General features: G+C 42.5%; 1 protein-coding gene across 1 annotated transcript in view; it reads right to left on the reverse strand.

Annotated features, from left to right (window-relative positions):
* The window catches only part of TPK1 (thiamin pyrophosphokinase 1), a 284,463-nt gene extending 266,735 nt beyond the window's left edge, over positions 1 to 17,728 (reverse strand). Inside the window, exons 1-2 of the mRNA XM_054385135.1 lie at positions 17,710 to 17,728; positions 17,024 to 17,098 (exon numbers count right to left, since the gene is read on the reverse strand). Coding sequence (XP_054241110.1) covers positions 17,024 to 17,098; positions 17,710 to 17,728 — 94 coding nt within the window. The remainder of the gene's footprint in view (positions 1 to 17,023; positions 17,099 to 17,709) is intronic.
* Positions 17,729 to 21,630: the final 3,902 nt, after the last annotated feature.

Here is a 21,630-nt window from a genome sequence, read left to right on the forward strand (position 1 = left end):
TATGAGGTGAGAACCAGAAATATCTCTAGACCTAGAAAAACCTCCTAGAAACACATGGCTAGGCAGTCACTCATTCATGCTTGGACAGAGAGGAAAAGCTCTTCCACAGAGACATCAGGGAAGGAACGTGACTAAATGCAAATCTGTCTGCATCCCACTTTCATATCCAGCTTTTTTTGAGATTCCCTGGGGCAAAGTAAATAGCTGCCAAGTGATAGCAGAAAAAGAAAGCACTGTAGCTTCCAAGGGAGCAGAGCCCAAAATGACTTCTGACCTCTGCACAAGGAAGAAAAGTGAACAGGAGTGTGATGGTTTGAAACTGTCTTTTTAATTTTTCCTTGCAAAGTTCAGAACAGAGAAAGTGAAAGAATGTAAATAAGTCACTATTGGGTGTAAGAAAGCAAAATACTGATTGTTCTAAACACTTCCATTGGATAGATAGAAATGTTTAAGAACTATTACCCAAAACAAAGTAGGCACTCTGCACATTCTGCGTTCGGCAGTGGGGGCAGTTGCTGGGCTGTCTGGCTGCTGTTTCTTCTTCTCTTCTGGCTGAAGATAACACACTGACCTTGGCAGCTAAGTTAACAACTTTCTGCTTAACTAACTGTGCTTCTCTGTCCAGGGGGGTCTGGGGGGAAGCTCCTGGGAGAGGGAGGCCCCTTTTGGAGGGTCCCCTTGGGGGGAAGCAAAGGGAGATCGATTGTGCTTTTTCTGTTGATTGTATATATTTGTGAATGTTGTGAATTTTGTGTATTTGTACATATTCATTGCATTTCACTGTAGATTTTAGACTCTGCTTGTAAATACAGCTTTTCATTTGCTTCCAGACTGAGCTAGCCTGGTTATTGTTGGTGGGGGGGGAATTTCAGCTCACACCGACACACTTTTTATTTTTGGCGCTCCAACTCGGGGCTCGATTGCTTGTTTGATTTATTTCTGCTCAGATTAGGAAGCAAAATGAAGCTGTTTTGGATTTTGCAGTAATTTTATTTCCTCTGTTATCAGTGTGATTGTTTACAGATGGGCTGTTTCCTGCATGATAGACAAGATTGTGAGATATGTGGCATATAAGTCGTTTCTTTGGGTTAAGAACAAGTTACTGAATGTTGGTGAATTCTGTTATGGTCTTATTGGGCTAAGAAGCTATGGTAACTCAACTATGGATCTGCTAGCAGACACATATGAGTTTGTTACTCCTCTTACAACTACAGAGGGTCTTTGTAACCAGTGGTACCCTAGATATCTTGTACTAGCCTTAATCTTAAATTTTGTTGCTTCTTGGAATAATCATATGGCTACTGATAGCACTGTGTCAAGAAAGACATAAGGCTACTTGCTCTTCCAACTCTGCTGTGAATGTGAAAACCAAGCCAGTAAATTTGGTGGCCACTGTAACCAGAAAGCGTAAAAGGAGATGCAGATGCTGCAGGAGATGGTGCAGATGGAGATGAGGGTCCTTCTACTCAGGGTCCCTCTGTTAAGAAAGATCCTTCTGATGAGGAAGAGAGGGTTAGCCTTAAAACTCTGGTAGACCTCTTGAGACCCCACATGGATGATGGAGATGTAGGTCAGGATGTAGACCCTAGTAGATTAGCAACTGCTGGTAGTGCCTCTGAACTCAAAGAAATTCTACAGAGGATTAAAATAGGATTATGGGGACAGCGACCTCAGGATGATGATGATGATGATGATGAGGATGACATACAGTCAGCTAATGCACCCAGACAGGAAATTAGACATGTGAGGAAGGATTACATCAGAGGAGATAATGAGCCAGTCCTGTCTTGGCTAGCCAGGTGTTTTGATATGGGAGCCCCAGCATTGGTGGTAGGTGACAAGTCGGCCTCTCAGTTGGGGATGCTCTCAAAGGATACAGGCATAGACAGGCATCTAGGCAAGTGCATTGGTAAAGTTTCTCTGTGGGCACGCCTCCTACTGGCAGTCTCGCTGAGGTACCCCAGCAGAGATGATTTACCATGGAACCCTAAGCCTTGGACCACAATAGCTGAGGGAATCAAGCGTCTGAGAGAGTTTGCTGTGAGAGAAGTAATGTATGGAGATCATAAGACTCTGAATCCTGATGAAATTCCTGTTGGAACAGGCCTTGCCAAAAAGCTCATTAAGCTTGCTCCTCCTAATTATGCTACTATTCTGGCAAGCAGGATTGTGGCAAGAAATTATGGTGGAGCACCTCCTACTGTTGGCCATTTCACTGACCAAATGAGGCAATTGGAGGATAGTCTTGCACGTACTTCTTTGGTTTCAGCCATTGAAACTCTGTCTGGAGAAATGAAGAATTGCATGAAAGAGCTGAAGGAGGAACTTAAAACCTCCATATCCAACTTGATGAAGGGGGATGATTCTAATTCCTCTTCCTCCAGATGGATACAAGTTTCAGCTGTTAGGAACAGACGTGCTCCAAGGAGGCCATTCCAGAATAGGTCAAACCAAAACAGACAGCAGAGGCAATCACGTGGCAGTATCTGGATAACTCTGCGTGATCAGTTTGGTGAGAACATGAACAGATGGGATGGTCAACCAACTTCTGATCTTTTCAAGAGGTTACGGGAGCTGCAGAGGGGCAGATCCCGAGGTAGCAATACCAGGAGGGTAGCTGTCGCTTCCTCAGTTTCCCAGAACAACTCTGATAGCTCCAACAGTGATCCTAATTCTGGTGCTGGACATTGTGCCGGCTGTACATGTGGAGGTAATCCCCACCATTAGGGGTGCCCTGCCTTCCGCCAGGGGGAGGTAAGGGATAATGGAGATAACAGAATCTATTGGGATGTGTACATCCAGTGGCCTGGCACTTCAAAATTTCAGAAGTACAGGGCCTTGGTTGACACAGGAGCTCAGTGCACCATAATACCATCAAATTATCAAGGGGGAGAATCTATAACTATTCAGGGAGTCACTGGTGGATCTCAAGAGTTGTTTAAGATAGAGGTTGATATAAGTTTAACTGGGAAGCAGTGGAAGAAACATACTATTGTAACAGGTCCTAATGCACCTTGTATTTTGGGAATTGACTTTCTGAGAGAAGGGCGTTTTAAAGACCCTAAGGGTTACAAATGGGCTTTTGGAATAGCAACTGTAGAAATTGATGGAGGAAAATTGAAGTTGTCCATTAGACCTGAGCTTTCAGATGAATCTGCAGTTGTGGGACAACATGAGATAGAGGATGTAAAGCTGCCGGTTGCTTCTCAAACTGTGCATCACAGACAATACAGAACCAACCGTGACTCTTTGGTGCCCATTCAAAACTTGATTCGTCAGTTGGAGAGTCAGAAGGTCATCAGCAAAACTCATTCACCTTTCAACAGTCCAATCTGGCCTGTGAGAAAGCAGAATGGAGAGTGGCGTCTGACAGTTGATTTCCGTGCCTTGAATGAAGTAACTCCACCCATGAGTGCAGCTGTACCAGACATGATGGAACTCCAATATGAGCTGGAATCCAAGCAGGCCAAATGGTATGCTACCATAGACATTGCTAATGCTTTCTTCTCTATTCCCATAGCAGAGGAATGCAGGCCTCAGTTTGCTTTCACCTGGAGAGGCATTCAGTACACATTCAATCGTTTGCCCCAGGGGTGGATTCACAGTTCAACCATCTGCCATGCAGTGATCCATGATGCTTTGGAGAAAGGTGGAGCTCCAGAACACATTCAGTTCATCGATGACATCATCGTCTGGGGTGAGACTGCTGAAGAAGTCTTCGAGAAAGGTAACAAAATCATTGACATTCTCTTGCAAGCTGGTTTCGCTATCAAGCGAGACAAGGTGAAAGGACCTGCCAGAGAAATCCAGTTTCTGGGAGTGCGGTGGCAAGACGGTCGCCGTCACATCCCAATGGATGTGATAAACAGAGTCTCCACCATGGCAAATCCCATCAACAAGAAAGAAACTCTGCGTTTCTTAGGCATAGTGGGATTTTGGAGACTGCACATTCCTGGATACAGTCAGATTGTGAAACCTCTCTATGATGTGACTCGAAAGAGAAACAGTTTCCAATGGGGTCCTGAGCAACAAGCAGCCTTTGACCAGATCAAGCGAGAGGTAGTCCAAGCGATGGGTCTGGGACCTGTCCGAACTGGTCCAGACATTAAGAACATTCTGTACACGGCCGCGAGTGACAATGGTCCAACCTGGTGCTTATGGCAAAGAGCTCCAGGGGAGACACGAGGACGTCCTCTTGGTTTCTGGGGTCGTGGCTACAGAGGCTCAGAGGCAAACTACACTCCAACAGAGAAAGAGATTTTAGCTGCTTATGAAGGAGTGAAAGCTGCTTCTGAAGTGATCGGAACTGAGTCACAACTTCTTCTAGCTCCTAGATTGCCAGTTCTGAATTGGATGTTCAAAGGCAAAGGTTCTTCACCACATCATGCAACAGATGCTACCTGGTCTAAGTGGATGGCTCTGATAACACAGAGAGCTCGAATGGGAAATCTCGAAAGGCCTGGTTTGGTGGAGGTGATCACAAACTGGCCAGAAGGCACAAGCTGTGCTAAACCTCCAGAGGAGAGAGTAGCTCGTGCTGAGGAAGCTCCTCCTTACAGTGATCTGTCTGATGATGACAAGAGATATGCTTTGTTCACAGACGGTTCCTGTCGTCTGGTTGGGAACAAGCGGAGATGGAAATCTGCAGTGTGGAGTCCAACGCGCAGAGTTGCAGAAGCGAGAGATGGAGAAGGAGAATCCAGTCAATTCGCAGAGGTAAAAGCTGTCCAGCTAGCTCTTAACGTAGCTGAACGTGAGAGATGGCCAAAGCTTTATCTCTACACCGACTCGTGGATGGTAGCCAATGCCTTGTGGGGTTGGCTGAAAGACTGGAAGAAGAATGGCTGGCAGAGGAAAGGAAAGCCAATCTGGGCTGCAGATCTGTGGCAAGACATTGCTGCTCGCATTGAGAGAATCCCAGTGAAAGTGAGACACATCGATGCTCACATTCCTAAGAGCAAAGCTACAGAGGAACAACAACACAACCATCAGGCAGATCTAGCTGCAAGAGTTTCCCAGGTGGACACAAACTCTGATCCTGATCCTGATCTTGACTGGAAACACCGAGGTGAGCTGTTCTTAGCTCGGTGGGCCCATGACTCGTCAGGACATCAAGGCAGAGATGCAACCTACCGATGGGCTCGTGACAGATCCATTGACATTTCCATGGATGCTATCACACAAGTCATCCATGACTGTGACATTTGTGCTGCTATTAAGCAGGCAAAGCGGATCAAGCCCTTGTGGTACGGTGACCGATGGTCCAAGTACAAGTATGGTGAAGCCTGGCAGATTGACTACATCACTCTACCTCGTTCTCCATCTGGTAAGCAGTATGTGCTGACTATGGTAGAGGCAAGCACTGGATGGCTGGAAACTTATCCAGTTCCTCATGCAACTGCACGTAACACCATTCTTGGTCTGGAGAGACAAATCCTGTGGAGACACGGAACTCCAGAGAGGATTGAGTCAGACAACGGAACTCATTTCAAGAACAATCTTGTAAAAAACTGGGCCAAAGAGCACGGCATCGAGTGGATATTCCACATTCCCTACTATGCACCAGCTGCAGGGAAGATCGAACGCTACAACGGTTTGCTGAAAACCACTCTCAAAGCCATGGGGGGTGGATCTTTGAAAAACTGGGAGAAACATTTAGCACAAGCAACCTGGTTGGTGAATAGTAGAGGTTCAGTGAATCGAGCTGGACCTGCCCAATCAGATTTGTTGCGAAAGGAAGAAGGTGATAGAGTTCCTGTTATCAGAGAAAAGAATCTGTTAGGCAAAACTGTTTGGGTATTTTCTCCTTCAGGAGAGGCCAAACCTGTCCGAGGGGTGGTTTCTGCTGAAGGTCCTGGTCACACCTATTGGGTGATGCAAGAAAATGGTGAAATTCAGTGTATTCCACAAAGAAATCTAACTTTGGCTGAGAGAGGTTAAATTCAGAGTGTTGCGCAGATACAGCATCGCGCCCAAGAGGAGAGTTCATGAGATCTACGGTGCACGAACCCTGAGAGCCCTGAGTCACCTGAGAGTCCCTGTTCCTTTCTTCGCTCCATCTGCGAGGAAACAAACTGTTTGCTGTTTTTCCTGTGATTTGACTCTTTTGAATCATCTACATCTGAGATAGCCGGAATGGACTATGGTCTTTATTCACCTATTGTTGTAGATATTATTTTAGATTAGATAAATGATAGTAGCAGCCAATGGAATTGTTTAGAAGGGGTGGACTGTGATGGTTTGAAACTGTCTTTTTAATTTTTCCTTGCAAAGTTCAGAACAGAGAAAGTGAAAGAATGTAAATAAGTCACTATTGGGTGTAAGAAAGCAAAATAACGATTGTTCTAAACACTTCCATTGGATAGATAGAAATGTTTAAGAACTATTACCCAAAACAAAGTAGGCATTCGGCACATTCTGCGTTCGGCAGTGGGGGCAGTTGCTGGGCTGTCTGGCTGCTGTTTCTTCTTCTCTTCTGGCTGAAGATAACACACTGACCTTGGCAGCTAAGTTAACAACTTTCTGCTTAACTAACTGTGCTTCTCTGTCCAGGGGGGTCTGGGGGGAAGCTCCTGGGAGAGGGAGGCCCCTTTTGGAGGGTCCCCTTGGGGGGAAGCAAAGGGAGATCGATTGTGCTTTTTCTGTTGATTGTATATATTTGTAAATGTTGTGAATTTTGTGTATTTGTACATATTCATTGCATTTCACTGTAGATTTTAGACTCTGCTTGTAAATACAGCTTTTCATTTGCTTCCAGACTGAGCTAGCCTGGTTATTGTTGGTGGGGGGGGAATTTCAGCTCACACCGACACAAGGAGAAAAGTGCTTGGCTGCCCAAACCGAATCTCAAAACCATTCAGCCTGTATCAGAGTGGTTTTGTCTCCAATCAGAGCACCACTCCTCACCATTTTCTGTAATTCTGAAGACTTCAGCATGAAATCACCAAACTCTCTAATATTCACTATCTACTGGTGTGACACACACTTCTACCTCCTGTCTGAACATCTACAGTGGTCTTGAAATCTCAGTAAGAAATAAAGAATATCCAAACAAGTTCCTTTTTTACAGACCTAGCAACTGTGGCTGTGAATGAAGAAAAACACATTGTTAACCCCAGGTTCCCTTAAAACCCACACTAATTCCCAGGAAATAGTGATATTCTTCTTTTATAATACAGGTCTGGGCAAAGTACCACAAACAAACTAGGAACATGAAGATCAGCAGGCTTAAGAACACCCCCAAACCATTCCAAACAAAAGCTTCAACAGTTTCTTCATAGCAGCACATTCAGTTTGCAGGCAATGATTGTGCCATTCTTCTGGACCTGAGAATGAGTTGGATACTTCTTTACTATAGCCAAACATGACACAAAATGTAAATCAAATTTGTTGCCCTGAAGCGTCTTCAAGATCCTCTTTCTCAGCCTTTTATGGCTAGAGAGGTAGGTTATCAACTACAGCATCCTGCTCTGCCTTGATAAAGAAGTGTCCTCGACAATGTGATGCTACTGCATCAGCAGGGACAAAGGTTTGCTGTGCAGTTATTCATGTTCTTTTTAAGCAGCCCCAGAAGGGATAAGACAGAATGCTTACAAAATAAAAAGAAATTAAAATAAAAATTGCTAAGACTTGCAGCAAACTTAAACAAATTTTGCACATCGCTAGATTTAATACCTAAATGAGAACAATAGCAGCAGGCAGTTGCAATATAAGAAGAACCTCTTTTAGTAAAGATTTATGATGCTAATGACACACTAGAGCCTGCCTATTGTCCTGCACATTTTGAAGACAGATATTGTATATGTAGATTTAAATTGCCAGAGATGAAGAAGGGGTCACAAACAAAACTTAACACATTGAACTGCATCAGCCAAATTGTTAGGGCAGTTATTCTTTCAGCCCTTTCTTACCCATTTTTGCACAGTCAGTTCTGCTGCCAAGGTGCTTCTAGAAGGTGAATACAGAGGATATCAAGCACTATAATCACTGAAAGAAATATGGTTGACACATTAATGCTCACTCAAACCCCTAGATCTAAAGAAAAAGCAGTAAAATCAAATGCACGATTTAGAAGAAAACTTAAATACTAAATGGATCCTAAATTCACTGAGTAAAGCAGACTTCACAAGTCACTGCCAAGAGCATTAAGCAATCTCCCTCCCAGACAAAAGGTCAACTTTAGATGCCTTGTTAATACGTGTCTGGGTATCACAAAGCTCTGATGAGAGTGTTGCTCTATGACAAAGGTGCATAGGCCTACGAAACAAAAAAAAAAAAAAAAAAAAAAGAGGTGATCAAGGAAAATGAAGACCAAGGTAAGTTCAAAATTAGATGATAGCTTTGCAGTCTCTGGGGTCTTAACCTCATGGTTCTTCCCCTGTTGCTAAATAGAACATGAATGTTTGAGATGGCTACTGCGAAAGGCTTGATGTAGATAGCAGACAGAAGACAGAGAACACTAAGACTAAATAAAGCAGGTTAACTAGATACCAGCTGCCACAGAAATCACCTGCCTCTTTGCAGTGAGCTGTCCAAGGAAACAGAAGAGAAAAGAGAGTCCTAGCATATCAGGTTGGAAGAGACCTCAAAGATCATCTGGTCCAACCTTTCTCAAGAAAAGCGTGGTCTAGAAATACTTTGACATACAAAAGCAAGAAAAGTAGTCTTCTGAAGCTAGCCAAAGACTACTGCAGAAAGTGGCATTTCATGTATTTAAAAGATTTATTTCCTCTTCTTGCACTGGTGCCAGACTCCTTTCAGGGGTGTCCAATGACAGGACAAGGGACAATGGGCACAAACTGAAACACTGAGGTTGCATTTAAACACAAGGAAAAACTTCTTGGTTGCGAGTGTGCTGGAACCCTGAAGCAGACCACCCAGACGGGTTGTGGAGACTCCTTCTCTGGAGAGATTCCAAAACCATCTGGACACTGTGATCCTGGGCAACCTGCTGTGAGTGACCCTGCTTTAGCTGGGGGGTTGGACTAGATGGTCTCCAGAGGTCCCTTCTAAGCCCTACCATGCTGGGATTCCCAGAAAGCTGTCTTTGATACAAATTCATCAATCATTTCAGATCCTCTATGGTATGTTGTGTGGCAAGCTATCTAGTCAATTGCCCATTCAAAAAATTAAATAATCTCTCTATGCTGCCTTCAAAATGTAAATGCACACAGTATTTTGGGTAACATGTTTTATGTAATGCCAAAATCTAACAAAACAGCCAACCTGTACAAAAGAGCAGAGATAATGAGCAGAGCAGAAAAGTTAACTATTTTCTGCCTTACAGGAATCCAAAGTCCAATTTTAATACTTGACAATATGGGTGAGCCTAAGACAGTATGTAAGCCATCTGGAGGAGAAAGTTAGTGATCCAACATCCATATTCTCAAATTCCTGATGTCCCCTCAGGCTCTGAATACAGGGAAGGTTGCACACTCCATCAGGCAAGTAACCAAGAAATACTAACATAGTCTTAATTTATTACAGAAGATTTAAACTGATCGCTGGCTGAGTTACACATTGATGCAACCATGGTAAGAAAGTAATCAAAACTTAAAAACCAAAGGCTGGAAACATAACTAGACTTAGGTAAATTAAAAAGAAGAGATCCGTGTTTAAAAAAGACATTAGCACTCGAAAGAACCACTGGACCCAGATTAATGGTGAGGTGTTTGTAACAGTAAAAAAAAAAAAAACCAAAAAAATAAGTTGTGCGTCCTAAAGCAACCCTGGAGTAAAAGAAAAGGGAAGAACCTAACACAGTGGTTTGATCCAAAGGCCATCACACAACAAGCAACCCTAGGTACCATCCATCTTTTACAAGACCTTACAACTTCACCCTCCAAGTGGATTCATGCTAAAGCTCTAGCTATGAAAGAATTACTTTTGCCCTGCAGTGACTCCCAGAGAAACAATCTGTTTAAACACTTTTGTGTAGCTTGAGGCAGTGAAAATCCAAGTGTTCCTTTTATGGGGTTAAGATCCTGCCCTTTTCTCTCTGAGGTCTTACTCATGCTAATCTCATGCATTCACTCTTGCCCCCTGGGTTCATGGTCCCCAGGACTGTTTCTTTTGTTGAATCACTAACAAAATGAGCTATTAATCACCATTTTTTTTTTTAAATCTTTTGCCTTATGCTTCCCTTTCTGCTTGGGGTGCTCTAAAGCACCCTCCTGACCACATTTTCCAAAGCTCCTTCATTCAAGTGTCCTCTGGGAAACACCAGGGTAAGGAGATATACAGTACAAGTCTATCAACAGCTTCTATATAGCAAATCTCGTGACAATAGAACTCCCCTAATGGGATTTGCACCCCAGCTCCATAGAAAAAAGCACTGTAATAACCTGCCTTTTTTTTTCTCTTGTGCTGTAATCATCTGTTGTGCTTTTCATTAGTACTTCAAAGTAATTCTGTATTGTTCTGTTACGCTGAACTTCAGCTCACTGGGGTTTAACTTTTCAAAGCACCACAGAGGGGGATCTTAATTACTCATTTTTTTCATTTTTTCCAACAAAATCTCAAATCCATTAAACAAACAACAACTCTTTTTAGATCTCAGGATTTTCTGTTGCTGGATTTGCAGAGAATTAAAAATCAACAAAAAAATCGCAGCTTTATATGTCTCAAATTTTATCTAAAGACTCCATTCTATCATTGCTACCTCTAGGGAGAGAAATCTCAGCTGTGCAAATAACAGCTCAGCTTTGCCAGTAACACTCTAAAAGTTCACTACAGTCAGTAAGATCTACTTTTCAAAATGTCTACATATCTAGGGTACCACTCAAGAGCCCTGATTCTGAACCAAAAAGGCACCAACAATGTTCATGTCACAAATGGGAGGAATTTTACCATTTCTCTAGAGTCGTAGACTTCAAAAAGATAAAGATAAACTTGCAGTTCACCGCTGAAAAACTGGTGGAGGTCAAGCTTACACACTGAGTTATGGACAAAGCTTGGCCTAGAAAAACTATTTTCCAAAATCCCTGCTAGTGCAAATTACTTCATGTCCTAAAAGCCAGATACTACTTTGTTTCCAAGATTAAAGAATGCTGCTAGTCAGCCATAATCAGCACCAGATTTTCTCGTTCCTGAAGTATATCAGATTCTCTGCCCTCAAGAATCACTGCCCTTCCTATCCACAGAATCATAGAATGGTTTGGGTTGGAAGGAACCTTAAAGATCATCTAGTTCCAACCTCCCTACTGTGGGCAGGGACACTGATCACTAGGTCAGGCTGCTCAAAGCCCCATCCATCCTGGCCTCAAATATTTCCAGGCAGAGGATCCACAACTTCACTGGGTCTTCCTTTTTTCCCTTTTTAAATTGTGGGTTATGTTTCCCTTTTTCCAGTTAGTGGGAACTTCACTGGACTGCCACAACATCTCAAATATGACGGACAGTGGCTTAGCAACTCCATCTGCCACTTCCCTCAGGATCCACAGATGCATCTCAGCAGATCCCATGGACTTGTGCACCTTCAGGTTCCTTAGATGTTCACATGCCTGGTCTTTACACTGGGCAGTTCTTCATTCTGCCTTTGCCTTCTGCAACTTGAGAATTGCTGCTGTAGTGCTTGCTGGTGAAGACTGAGGCACAAAAGTCATTGAGTACCTTAGCACCACCTTTGTAACAACATTTTCACTGGCTTCTTTTCATAACCAACACACCTACAAAACTTTCCTTCTTGCCCTTAATATCTCTGGTCAGATTTAATTCTATTGGAGCTTCAGCTTTCCTAAGCTGATCCTGGCTGCTGGGACAATTTCTCTGTGTTCTTTCCAGGATGCCTGTCCTTGCTTCCACTCTCTGTAGGCTTCCTTTTTTGTGTTTGAAATGACTTGTAACTTGAAATAACTTTGTATCTTGAAATAATTTCACTTAGACTCCTGTAGTAGGAGAACATTACCTCACTGCATGCAGTCCATCAATAGGCACACCTCCAGGAGAAAACATTGTTTAAATCTAAATTGAGTGGTACAGAACAGCAAATTTAAGTGACTAAATGCAAACTAGAAATTATATTCCTGTTTTGATTCAAATGTGGGGAAATGAACTTCACTGTTGACTTATCAGGAGTCTCATATTACTCAGGGGAGAACAGAATAGCTTGGCTGAGGCCAGCAGGAAGAGTTACTGCTAGTCTGGATGCCTACTGGAAAGTACAATAAAGCATACAAGTCCATGCGACATCCCAATCACCATTTTTATGAACATTTTCCTATTTATTAATAGTAGCTGCTCTAAATTCACTCAAGTTTTATGCCAGCTGCCAATTCTGAGTCTAGTACAAATTTGAGATATATTGAAGTAAGTCCAGCTAGAAATGAAAATAAAAGGTGAGAAAAAAAGCCCACCATATGCCAACAAGGCAAGTTCATTGCATGCCTTCAGGTGAGAGGGCAAGAGAATGGCTCTACATACCAATAATTCCAAATGAGTAGGTGAGTTCAGCCACCAAAGACAACTGAGGAAAAGGCATCAATCATGGAGAAGAAACAATGGCACCAGGGAAAGTCAGGTTATTTTCCTCCTGTTATTAAATTACAATATTATTCTCACAGAATCATAGAATGGTAGGGGTTAAAAGGAACCTCTGAAGATCAAGTCCAACTCCCCTGCTGAAGCAGGATCACCTAGGGCAAGACACATAGGAATGCATCCAGGTAGGTCTTTAAAGTCTCTAAATAAGAAGACTCCACAACCCCTCTGGGCAATCTGTTTCAGTGCTCCACCAGTTTTTCCTCATGTTGAAGTGGAATTTCCAGTGTTCCTATTTGTATCCACTGCCCCCTGTCCTATCACAGGACACCATTTAAAAGAGACTGGCACGCTCTTGCCACCCAGCCTTCAGATATTTATAGGCATTAAGACCCCCTCTCAGCCTTCTCTTCGCAAGACTGTGGGACTCTCTCCAGTAGTTACCTGCCTCTCTTGAATAGGGCAGTCCAGAACTGGACACAGTATTCCAGGTGTGGTCTCAGCAGAGCAGAGTAGAGAGGGAGGACTACTTCCTTAGACCTGCTGGACACACTTTTCTTGATGCACCCCAGGATACCATTGGCCTTCTTGCCCACAGGGGCACATTGCTGTCCCATGGATAATTTGCTGTCCACTAGGACTTCAAGGTCTTTCCCCAAAGAGCTGCTTTACAGCAAGACAACCCTTAATCTCTGCTGGTACCTGGTGTTATTCCTCCCCAGCTGCAGGACTCTGCACTTGTGGTTTTTGAACTTCATGAGGTTCCCCTTCACCCAGCTCTCCAGCCTGTCCAGATCTCATCGGATGGCAGCATGGCCTTCCAGTGGCCTAATCAACTGGCAGTTTGGCCTAATCAGATTTCAGTGTCCTTCACAAAGCACAAGGAAAGAAGTTTATGCAAACTTGTATGGATTGAAATAGTTCTTTTCAAAGTATGTCAGTAAAAATAGATTTAATGCAAGTCTGTAATAAGACAAAGGCTAATTAGCTGCAACCACTTCTTCTTGAGGTCAAAAGGAGTTACACCTGGGATGCTTTTAGCTTAGAATAGCCACACTTATCAATGTGATTTTATTTTTTTTTAACTCAGGACACATCACATCACACCTTCATTTTTACTTGACACTAAAGTGACAGGGCTAATGAAACAAGTTATTTTGTTAGGACACAACCAACTTGAAAATAACACCTATGTCTCAGCATTCTGTACTCAGCATAACACCCAAGAGTGCTGTAACTTAGACAAGTCACTCAAGATTTTATCTGCAGTTTTTTGTTGGTGGTTTTTTGGTTGGTTTGTTTTTTCTCCTCTGCATTTTGATCTCCCTTCTTCTTCCCAATCTGTGTAGCTGGCAATATTCTGTGGATCAACAGCTCTGTTGTTTCTTTCTCATCCCTCCTTTATGAGATCTCAAGCTGGTTATGAAGCACTGTCTCTAAGGATGTCTCTTTCAGAACTTTTTTCAGTTCACATACCAAAACCCCCAGATTCTTCTAGTCCTGCAAAGTCTCTGCTGAGCCTCCTTCAGAAGCAGGATCCAGGCAGCACAAGATTGCTAACACCTGCTAGGACTGTCAGTCAGGTGTTTCCAAAATCCATATTCACTGAGGTTTACTGAAGCTGAGATATTTTGAAGAAAAATATTTCAGGTTCACTTTGTCACCACCTTCCTCTGTTATTTTACTTCAACAGAAAATATACACCCATTTCTGGAAGTCAACTACCAGCAAAAGTCTTCTTACCATAAGCAGAACTTTTGCTCCCAGCTCTCTGAGACTCTTTCAAAATCTATTCACAGCACCAACTTTCAACACAGTTATGCTCAAAGGACAGGAACCCACTGAGGCAGTCTCAAGCAAGACAGTCTGCTTGATTTTACTCAGCTTCTTATCTCAACCTTTCACTGAAGCACTATAGTTAAAGACCCATTAGTGTTACATTAAGAACCACTCCATACCCCAATGGTCACCCTGCACAGGTTTGATTGAAAGAAGATGACTTAGTATTCCAAAGAATGGACAAGAAAAGTCTGATGAACAGAACACAGTATAAAAACAACACTTGCAAGGAACTATAAGACATGAAATACTGCCAGTCACTATTTAGATGTCTGGTGTGCTGTCTCTTTTTTAATTTCAACCCTCAAGACACAGGAGAGGTGGGACAAAGAAATAACATCAAAATATTTACTCTTCTTCCTTTTGTTGTTTAATACAGAATGTGTCTTTCCATGTTTCTTTGTAAATCAAAAAATATATAGAATCAGATCTAGAAAATAACCTTGACAACCTTTCCACTGAGCACTTCTTGCTGCTGCTGAAGGAGAGCCTGGTTGGGGTACAGTACTCATTCAGATGCTTTAATTTATCCTCTGCAGGTCTCTTGCTTCTTTTCTCACTCCTCTGCCTATATAGGCACCTAATCTCTGTAAAACCTTCTGTAAAGCCTTTGACATAGTTCCCCAAAACATCCTTCTCTCTAAGGTGGAGAGATATGGATTTGATGGGTCCAGTGGATAAGGAATTGGGTGACTGCATACAAAGGGTAGTGGTCTACAACTCAATGTCCAGATGGAGATGGGTGAAAGCGGTGTCCCTTAAGGGTCTGTACTGGGACCAGTACTGTTCAGTATCTTCATCAACAATATAGACAGCAAGATTGAGGGCACCCTCAGCAAGTTTGCAGATGATGCTAAGCTAAGTGGTGCAGCTGATAAGACTGAAAGACAGGATGCCACCCAGAGGGACCTGGACAGGCTAAATAGGTGGGCTAAATTGAATTTCATGAAGTTCAATAAAGCAAAGTGCAAGGTCCTGCACCTAGGTCAGGGGAACCCTCAGTATCACTACAGGCTGGGGGATGATGAGATTGAAAGCAGCCCTGCAGAAAAAGTCTTGGTGGTACTGCTGGATGAGAAGCTGGACATGAGCCAGCAATGTGCACTTGCAGCCCAGAAGGCTGCATCAAGAGAAGCATGGCCAGCAGGTCAAGAGGGGTGATTCTGCAACTCTGCTCTGCTCTGCTGAGACCTCACATGGAGTACTGTCTCCAACTACAGCATCCTCAACACAAGAGAGACATGGACCTGCTGCAGAGAAAGACCAAGATGATCAGAGGGCTGGAGCACCTCTACTACGAAGACAGGCTGAAAGATTTGGGGTTGTTCAGCCTGGAGAAGAGAAATTTCTGGGGAAGCCTTACAGTGACATTTCAGTGCCTGAAGGGGACATACAGGAAGGCTGAGGAAGGACTGTTTAGAAGGGCTTGTAGTGATAGGATGAGGGGCAACAGTTTGAACTGGAACAGGGTAGGTTTAGATTGGACATAAGAAAGAAGTTCTTTACAATGAAAGAGATTACTGGAAGAGATTGCCCAGGGATGTGACTGAGGCCTTAAGACATACAAGATCATACTGTTAGGAGGAAGTTCTTCACAGAGAGGGTGATTGCACATTGGAATGGGCTGCCCAGGGAGGTGGTGGAGTTGCCATCACTGGAGACGTTCAAGAGGAGACTGGAAGAGGCACTTAGTGCCATGGTCTAGTTGATTGCTTAGGGCTGGGTGATAGGTTGGACTGGATGATCCTGGAGGTTTCTTCCAACCTGGTTGATTCTATGATTTGTCCCTGAGCAGTCTGATCTACTTGGAGGTGTCCCTGTTCACTGCAGGGGGGTTGGACAAAATGACCTTTGAGGGTCAACTCAATGCAATCTGTGAATCTGTAATTTAGGTTTATGGGAATTAAATGCCATGAACACATCCTGCTCACTTCATCCCTTACTCCAGTTCCTTTCAACCACACAGCTACCCCCTGCCAGCCCTTACGCCCATGGTAAAATCAAATAGCTCTGTCTGCCCCAGCCAGTGAAGAGGAATCTCTCTGCAAGGTTCTCAGCCTGCTAAAATTTAGATACAGCTCCTGTGGTTTGTCAGGATGCTTCTGAAGGTCTACATTTCTGCACTGGAGAAATTCATAGCTCCAAGCCTGTAAAGATTTACATATCTTCACAAAATGCCAGTGAATCTGCAGCTATCATACCAGAGATGATGATCAGAACTATGCATATTAAACAAAGGGGTAGTGAAATCTGATTTGCATATTTCTGACACGCATGCAAATTCCCACTGCTTCCATAACCTCGTATCTACACGGTTCATTTTATTTTGATTAGAATTACCACATTTCACTGATGACCTTTAAAGGAACACTGGCGTGCAGATGCATAACCGCACTGCTGATCTACTGCACTTTGTCAGCAGAACAATGCTCAATCCTAAGATGCCTCTGTGAGAAGCTCCAGCCTGACACCGAGCAGTCCATAAAGTTCCCACTGACGTAAGCAATGCAGAGATGCAGAATTTGCATAATCAGCTCATTTGCTGCATTCAGCAACCAGGGACAGACTCTGCTGATCCACACGCTAACCAGAAGGTTGCTCTAGTTAAGAGGAAATTGCCATATTGTGATTCAACAGACATGAGATGCATTAGCTGGGTGGCAGCTAAGGAAATAAGCAAATGAAGATGTATGTAAGTTATTATTACCTTTGCTCCACAGACAATGAAAATGACCTTTGTTGAAAGGCTGGTTCAGAATCAGAAGGCAAAACTTCAGGTTTCCTGTAAGACAAATGTTGATTCTTATTAGCAAGAGTATTGATTTTTTTTCCCTTTTTTTTTATTGTGCTTTTGCCATATTAATTTTAGTCCAACCGCCTTAGAGCAACTCCACTAATTTCCTTGCTTATTAGGTTTCACTATTTTCAGACAGAGAAGCTGCCAGAACTTCATTGGAGACCTTCTACTTGGTAGAGTTTTGCTACAGTTTAAATTTATAAGTGACTTTTACCCACTGAAGGCCATCCTCAGCAAGACCCCATATCTATACAGCTCTCTCATTTATTCTCCTGCCTGATGCTGCCACCTGGATGCAGCTTTGCCATGGCCTCTACTAACCGGGAAGACTGTAGCCTACTCCATATGAAGCTGTGGATGCGGAACTCGGGCTGCCATCAGTGGCTTCTGTGTTTTCTTATAATGAAGAAGCTCTAATTTTGGTGGATCCAGTCTGGTCAATGCTTTAGAAATACAGAAAGAAAGGCCATGCCCACGGAGCTTAAAATGAAAGCTAGTAGAAGCAGAAGCGAACCTTAGCCTGCAGACTAAAAAAAATCAGTGGATTTACCAGCAACCTGAACTGATCCAACTTGATTGGGTTCCTAAAGCCTCACGCCCCAGCAGTGTGTCCATTGTGAAGGTTGATAACAAACCTACAAATACAAAAGCCTTAAAAGAAAAGGACTTTGATTTCAATGAGTAAATAGGCAAATCTTCTGATGGTTGCCTGTGATGCATTATTTCACTTCCTAATTATCCTGTCAATTATAGAGGAATACCACTTTTCCCTGGAGCTTGATATCCTTAGGCAATCAGGTTAATGAAGTATTATTTGTTCGTGTGAAGCCACTGTAATTGAAAAAAGAAAACCTTTGTCACTAGAAAGTCTTTGGGGCTTTGGAACAGATCCAATATAGCAGAGCTACAGGTGAAACCATGGCTTAAGCCATATGACATTACCAGGGAAAAGACAGGTGGTGAAAGCCCTGAAGGTGCAGGAACATCTTGGGGTGAGAGGAAGAAAGGGACAATCTTTAGAATAACAAATGAAATGTCTGCTTAGGAGCATGAAACGAAGTCAGGAGATTGTGACACCATGATTCTGCACCTTGCCTTTCAAGTGATTTAGAGTTTCCCCATTCTATGCCTCAGCTCCCTAAAAGAGAACAACAGTAATGGAATCACAGAATTGTTTTAGTTGGAAAAGACCTGTAGGATCATTGACTCCAACCATTCTCTAACTCTACCAAAACTGGAGCTAAACCATGTCCCTCAGGACCACATCTCTGTGTCTTTGAAACACCTCCATGGATGGGGATTCAAACACCTCCTTGAGGAGCCTGTTCAGTCTTTGAGAACCCTTTCAGGCAAGAAGTTTCTTCTAACACCTTCTTGTGCAACTTGAGGCCATCTCCTCTCATCCTATCACTTGTTACTAGGAAGAAGAGACTAACCCTGAGTACTGTCCTCCTTTGTAAGTACAAAGAGAAACACTACTGAAGACACAGATAATTTTTACTCCAGTAAAAGGTGTCCGCATTTATCAGAGATATCTTCTGTGTGGCGCTTTCAAATACCTTCACTCATGTCTTCCACCTGCATATCTACAGCCACGTTCCACATTTCCATTTAATTCATGTATGTAGAGGGGAATAAATTACTTAAGAAATGAATTTACTTAGAAAAGAATGGAGAGGTCAGAGGACCAAGTAGACAAAGGGAAGTGAGAAAACACTTTTTCTTTGCATAGTCTGAACAGTTTTCCCTTGTCCTTGAACTCTAAGAGAAAGGTAGAACACAATACATTCAAACTAAGTGCCAATTTCCAGCTGCCTCACAAAATGGGACCTCAGCAGCATGATCTCCTTAAGTAAGAAAGGCTGACAACTCCTTATATTAAACAGAATCATCTAGTGGTGCCCTTCGCTTGAAGAGAGCCAGCAAACATCACAGGTTCTTTCTCTGATATAATGCAAACAGAGCCAGGTGCTGCTGTAAACCTGCTCCTGCTGGTGAATCACAAAAGGCATTTTTGTGACTGTTTTAAGCCCTTAAGCCCCATCTGCACATGAAAACGCTGTAGGCTTTTAGCTTCTTTTGCACATCAAGAGGACTCGTTATATATTAAGATACATTTTTGAAATCAAGGCTTGGCTGTAGGGGTCCATATTTGAGACTTTAAAGGCAAATTCTCAGAGAGAATGTTTCCAAGAGCTTTCAGTGAGGCCTGTAAGAGCTGCTGGCTCTTATTTGCTCAGTTATTGCAAAGAGGTAGATTGTAGAATCACAGAATCACTAAGGTTAGCAAAAAGAGCCTGAAGATCATTGAGTCCAGCCATGAGCCCAACATCACCATGATCACTAAACCAAGTCCTGAAGTGTCACGTCTACATGGTTTTGGAACACCTCCAGGGGTGGCAACTACTCCACCTCCTGGGGCAGCCTGTTCCAAAGCCTAACCATTCTTACAATAGAGAAATTTTTCCTAAGCTTCCAACCTAAGCTTTCCATGGTGTAGCCTGGGGCCGTGGGGAGAAATTTTAGTCCATTTTGGTTGTTTTGTTGGGGCTTTTTAAGCAGTTATGGGTTGCAAAATTGGAGAAATGGAAATTATTGTTTCTCCTGCTTTTAGAAAAGTGAATGCTCCAGGTATTTCTAACCACTGCAATTAATGCATGATAAAACACTATGATTAACACTACCAAAATGAGCCTAAATGGCAATATTTTAATGGTCCTCACTGAGTTAATATAAAGCTGCAAAAAGAACTCCGTACTCGGTAGATATTAAAACAGTAAGAAAATTGGGCTCCAATAATTTACAACCATTGCCCTAAAAACTATTAATAAACTGGGACTGGTGATAGCAGAGATCATGTCAACAAGCAGAATATGCAACATCCATCACTGAGAAAAACTGATGAGAGCTCATAGTGCCACTGCTCCCAGCACTCTACTGCCTCTGCGTTTGAAAACGAATCCACTTCAAGGCCATTAATCGTTAAAAAGCCCTAACAAATTAGGAAGCATCTACCTCCTGGACTGTCTGCCCATCCATTTTTCCACACAAGATAATTATCACCCTGACCCAGCCATTAACAAAATTGTGTTCTGTTTGGACTGACGGGAAAGAGAATTCTGTAAGCAAGAATTCAACAGTGAAAAGAAAAGCTGTCCCTAGACAGGAGTATCTTCACCGAAGAATATTTTGTTAGATGCAGAACGAGTTGGGCTCTTGCATAGTTTCTTCCATTTTTAGTATAGTTTTCAATAAATACTTTTTTTGCAGCATTTGCAGACTGAGCAAATTCAGCCATCTGCAGCACAAGCAAAAAATAATAAGCTACTCCACACAAATCCTCCAGCTTATTCTTGATGTTTACATCATCACAGAGAACGAATGGAGCCAAGTCCCACAGTATGAGTCCTTTCATAGATGAATTAACTGTGAAGTAAGACCTAATTTCTACAGGACAGAGGACGACCATAAGAAATTTTTCCTTCATTTAGGGAACCAAATTTGTTCATCTCTAGTCTTACCTGCTTGTTTTCCTTTTTGCTGTTTTAAACTCTGCAGTCTTACTGGCAGAACTTAGGTATTGACAGGTACACAACTACATCAACAGCCAGTTATATGCAAAACTTGACTTAAAAAAAATCTTTTGGCAAACTTGGAAAATCCCCAGTATTTGGCTAAAGCTGGGTCATTTTAATCCTGTTGGAAACAGAACCAGGGAAGTGGTGAAGCCACCATCCCTGGAGGTATTTAAAAGGTAGATGTGGTGTTGAGGGACATGGCTTAGTGGTGACCTGGCAGTACTGGATTAACAGTTGGACTCAACAATCTTAAAAGTCTCTTCCAAGCAAAACTACTCCATGATTCTATCTCCTAACTTTCCTAGGTGGCAAATCAATCAATAATCCCCACAAGTCCCACTGGGACCATTGGTGAATTACTTTATTATTTCTGAAAACTTTTCTCTACTTCCCAGCTTCTACTTACCTGTACTGCACTGATGAAGCTTTTCTCATGGCTGCTTAAAAATTGTTTTAATCAAAGGTGTTGTGAAAGTCTCTGACAGCCCATGCAATGCCTTTTAATTCACTGGAAAGAATTTCAATATATTTTATAGTATACATTTGCTATTCTAAAAGCCTCCTTGGCTTCTCCATATTACACTGATCTAGCTATTCTATAAATATTTATATTATCATTATGCATTTTTTATTGATCTCCTCTTGTCACACGCCATTATTCAGTCTCTGTGTCTGTCACAAAGCATATGTAAAATGCATATATATACATATATATATTTAAAGAAAACCTTTTCTCTAGTAACCAATACAACATCTGTTCTTTGTTTCCTTTCAGTGTTAGAATAATATTGCTAGAAGTTATTCCACACACTGTGAGGCTCCTGGTTATTGAATTTTCCACGGGAGAAAAAGCTTTCACTGCTTCAGACAATCTTTGAGATTGTCTTTCCTTGAGGAAAGATCACTGCTTCTCCCAGTCTCTGTGAAATGGTGTAAGCA

Source organism: Indicator indicator, chromosome 11, assembly GCF_027791375.1.
Source record: "Indicator indicator isolate 239-I01 chromosome 11, UM_Iind_1.1, whole genome shotgun sequence".
Lineage (NCBI taxonomy): Eukaryota > Metazoa > Chordata > Aves > Piciformes > Indicatoridae > Indicator > Indicator indicator.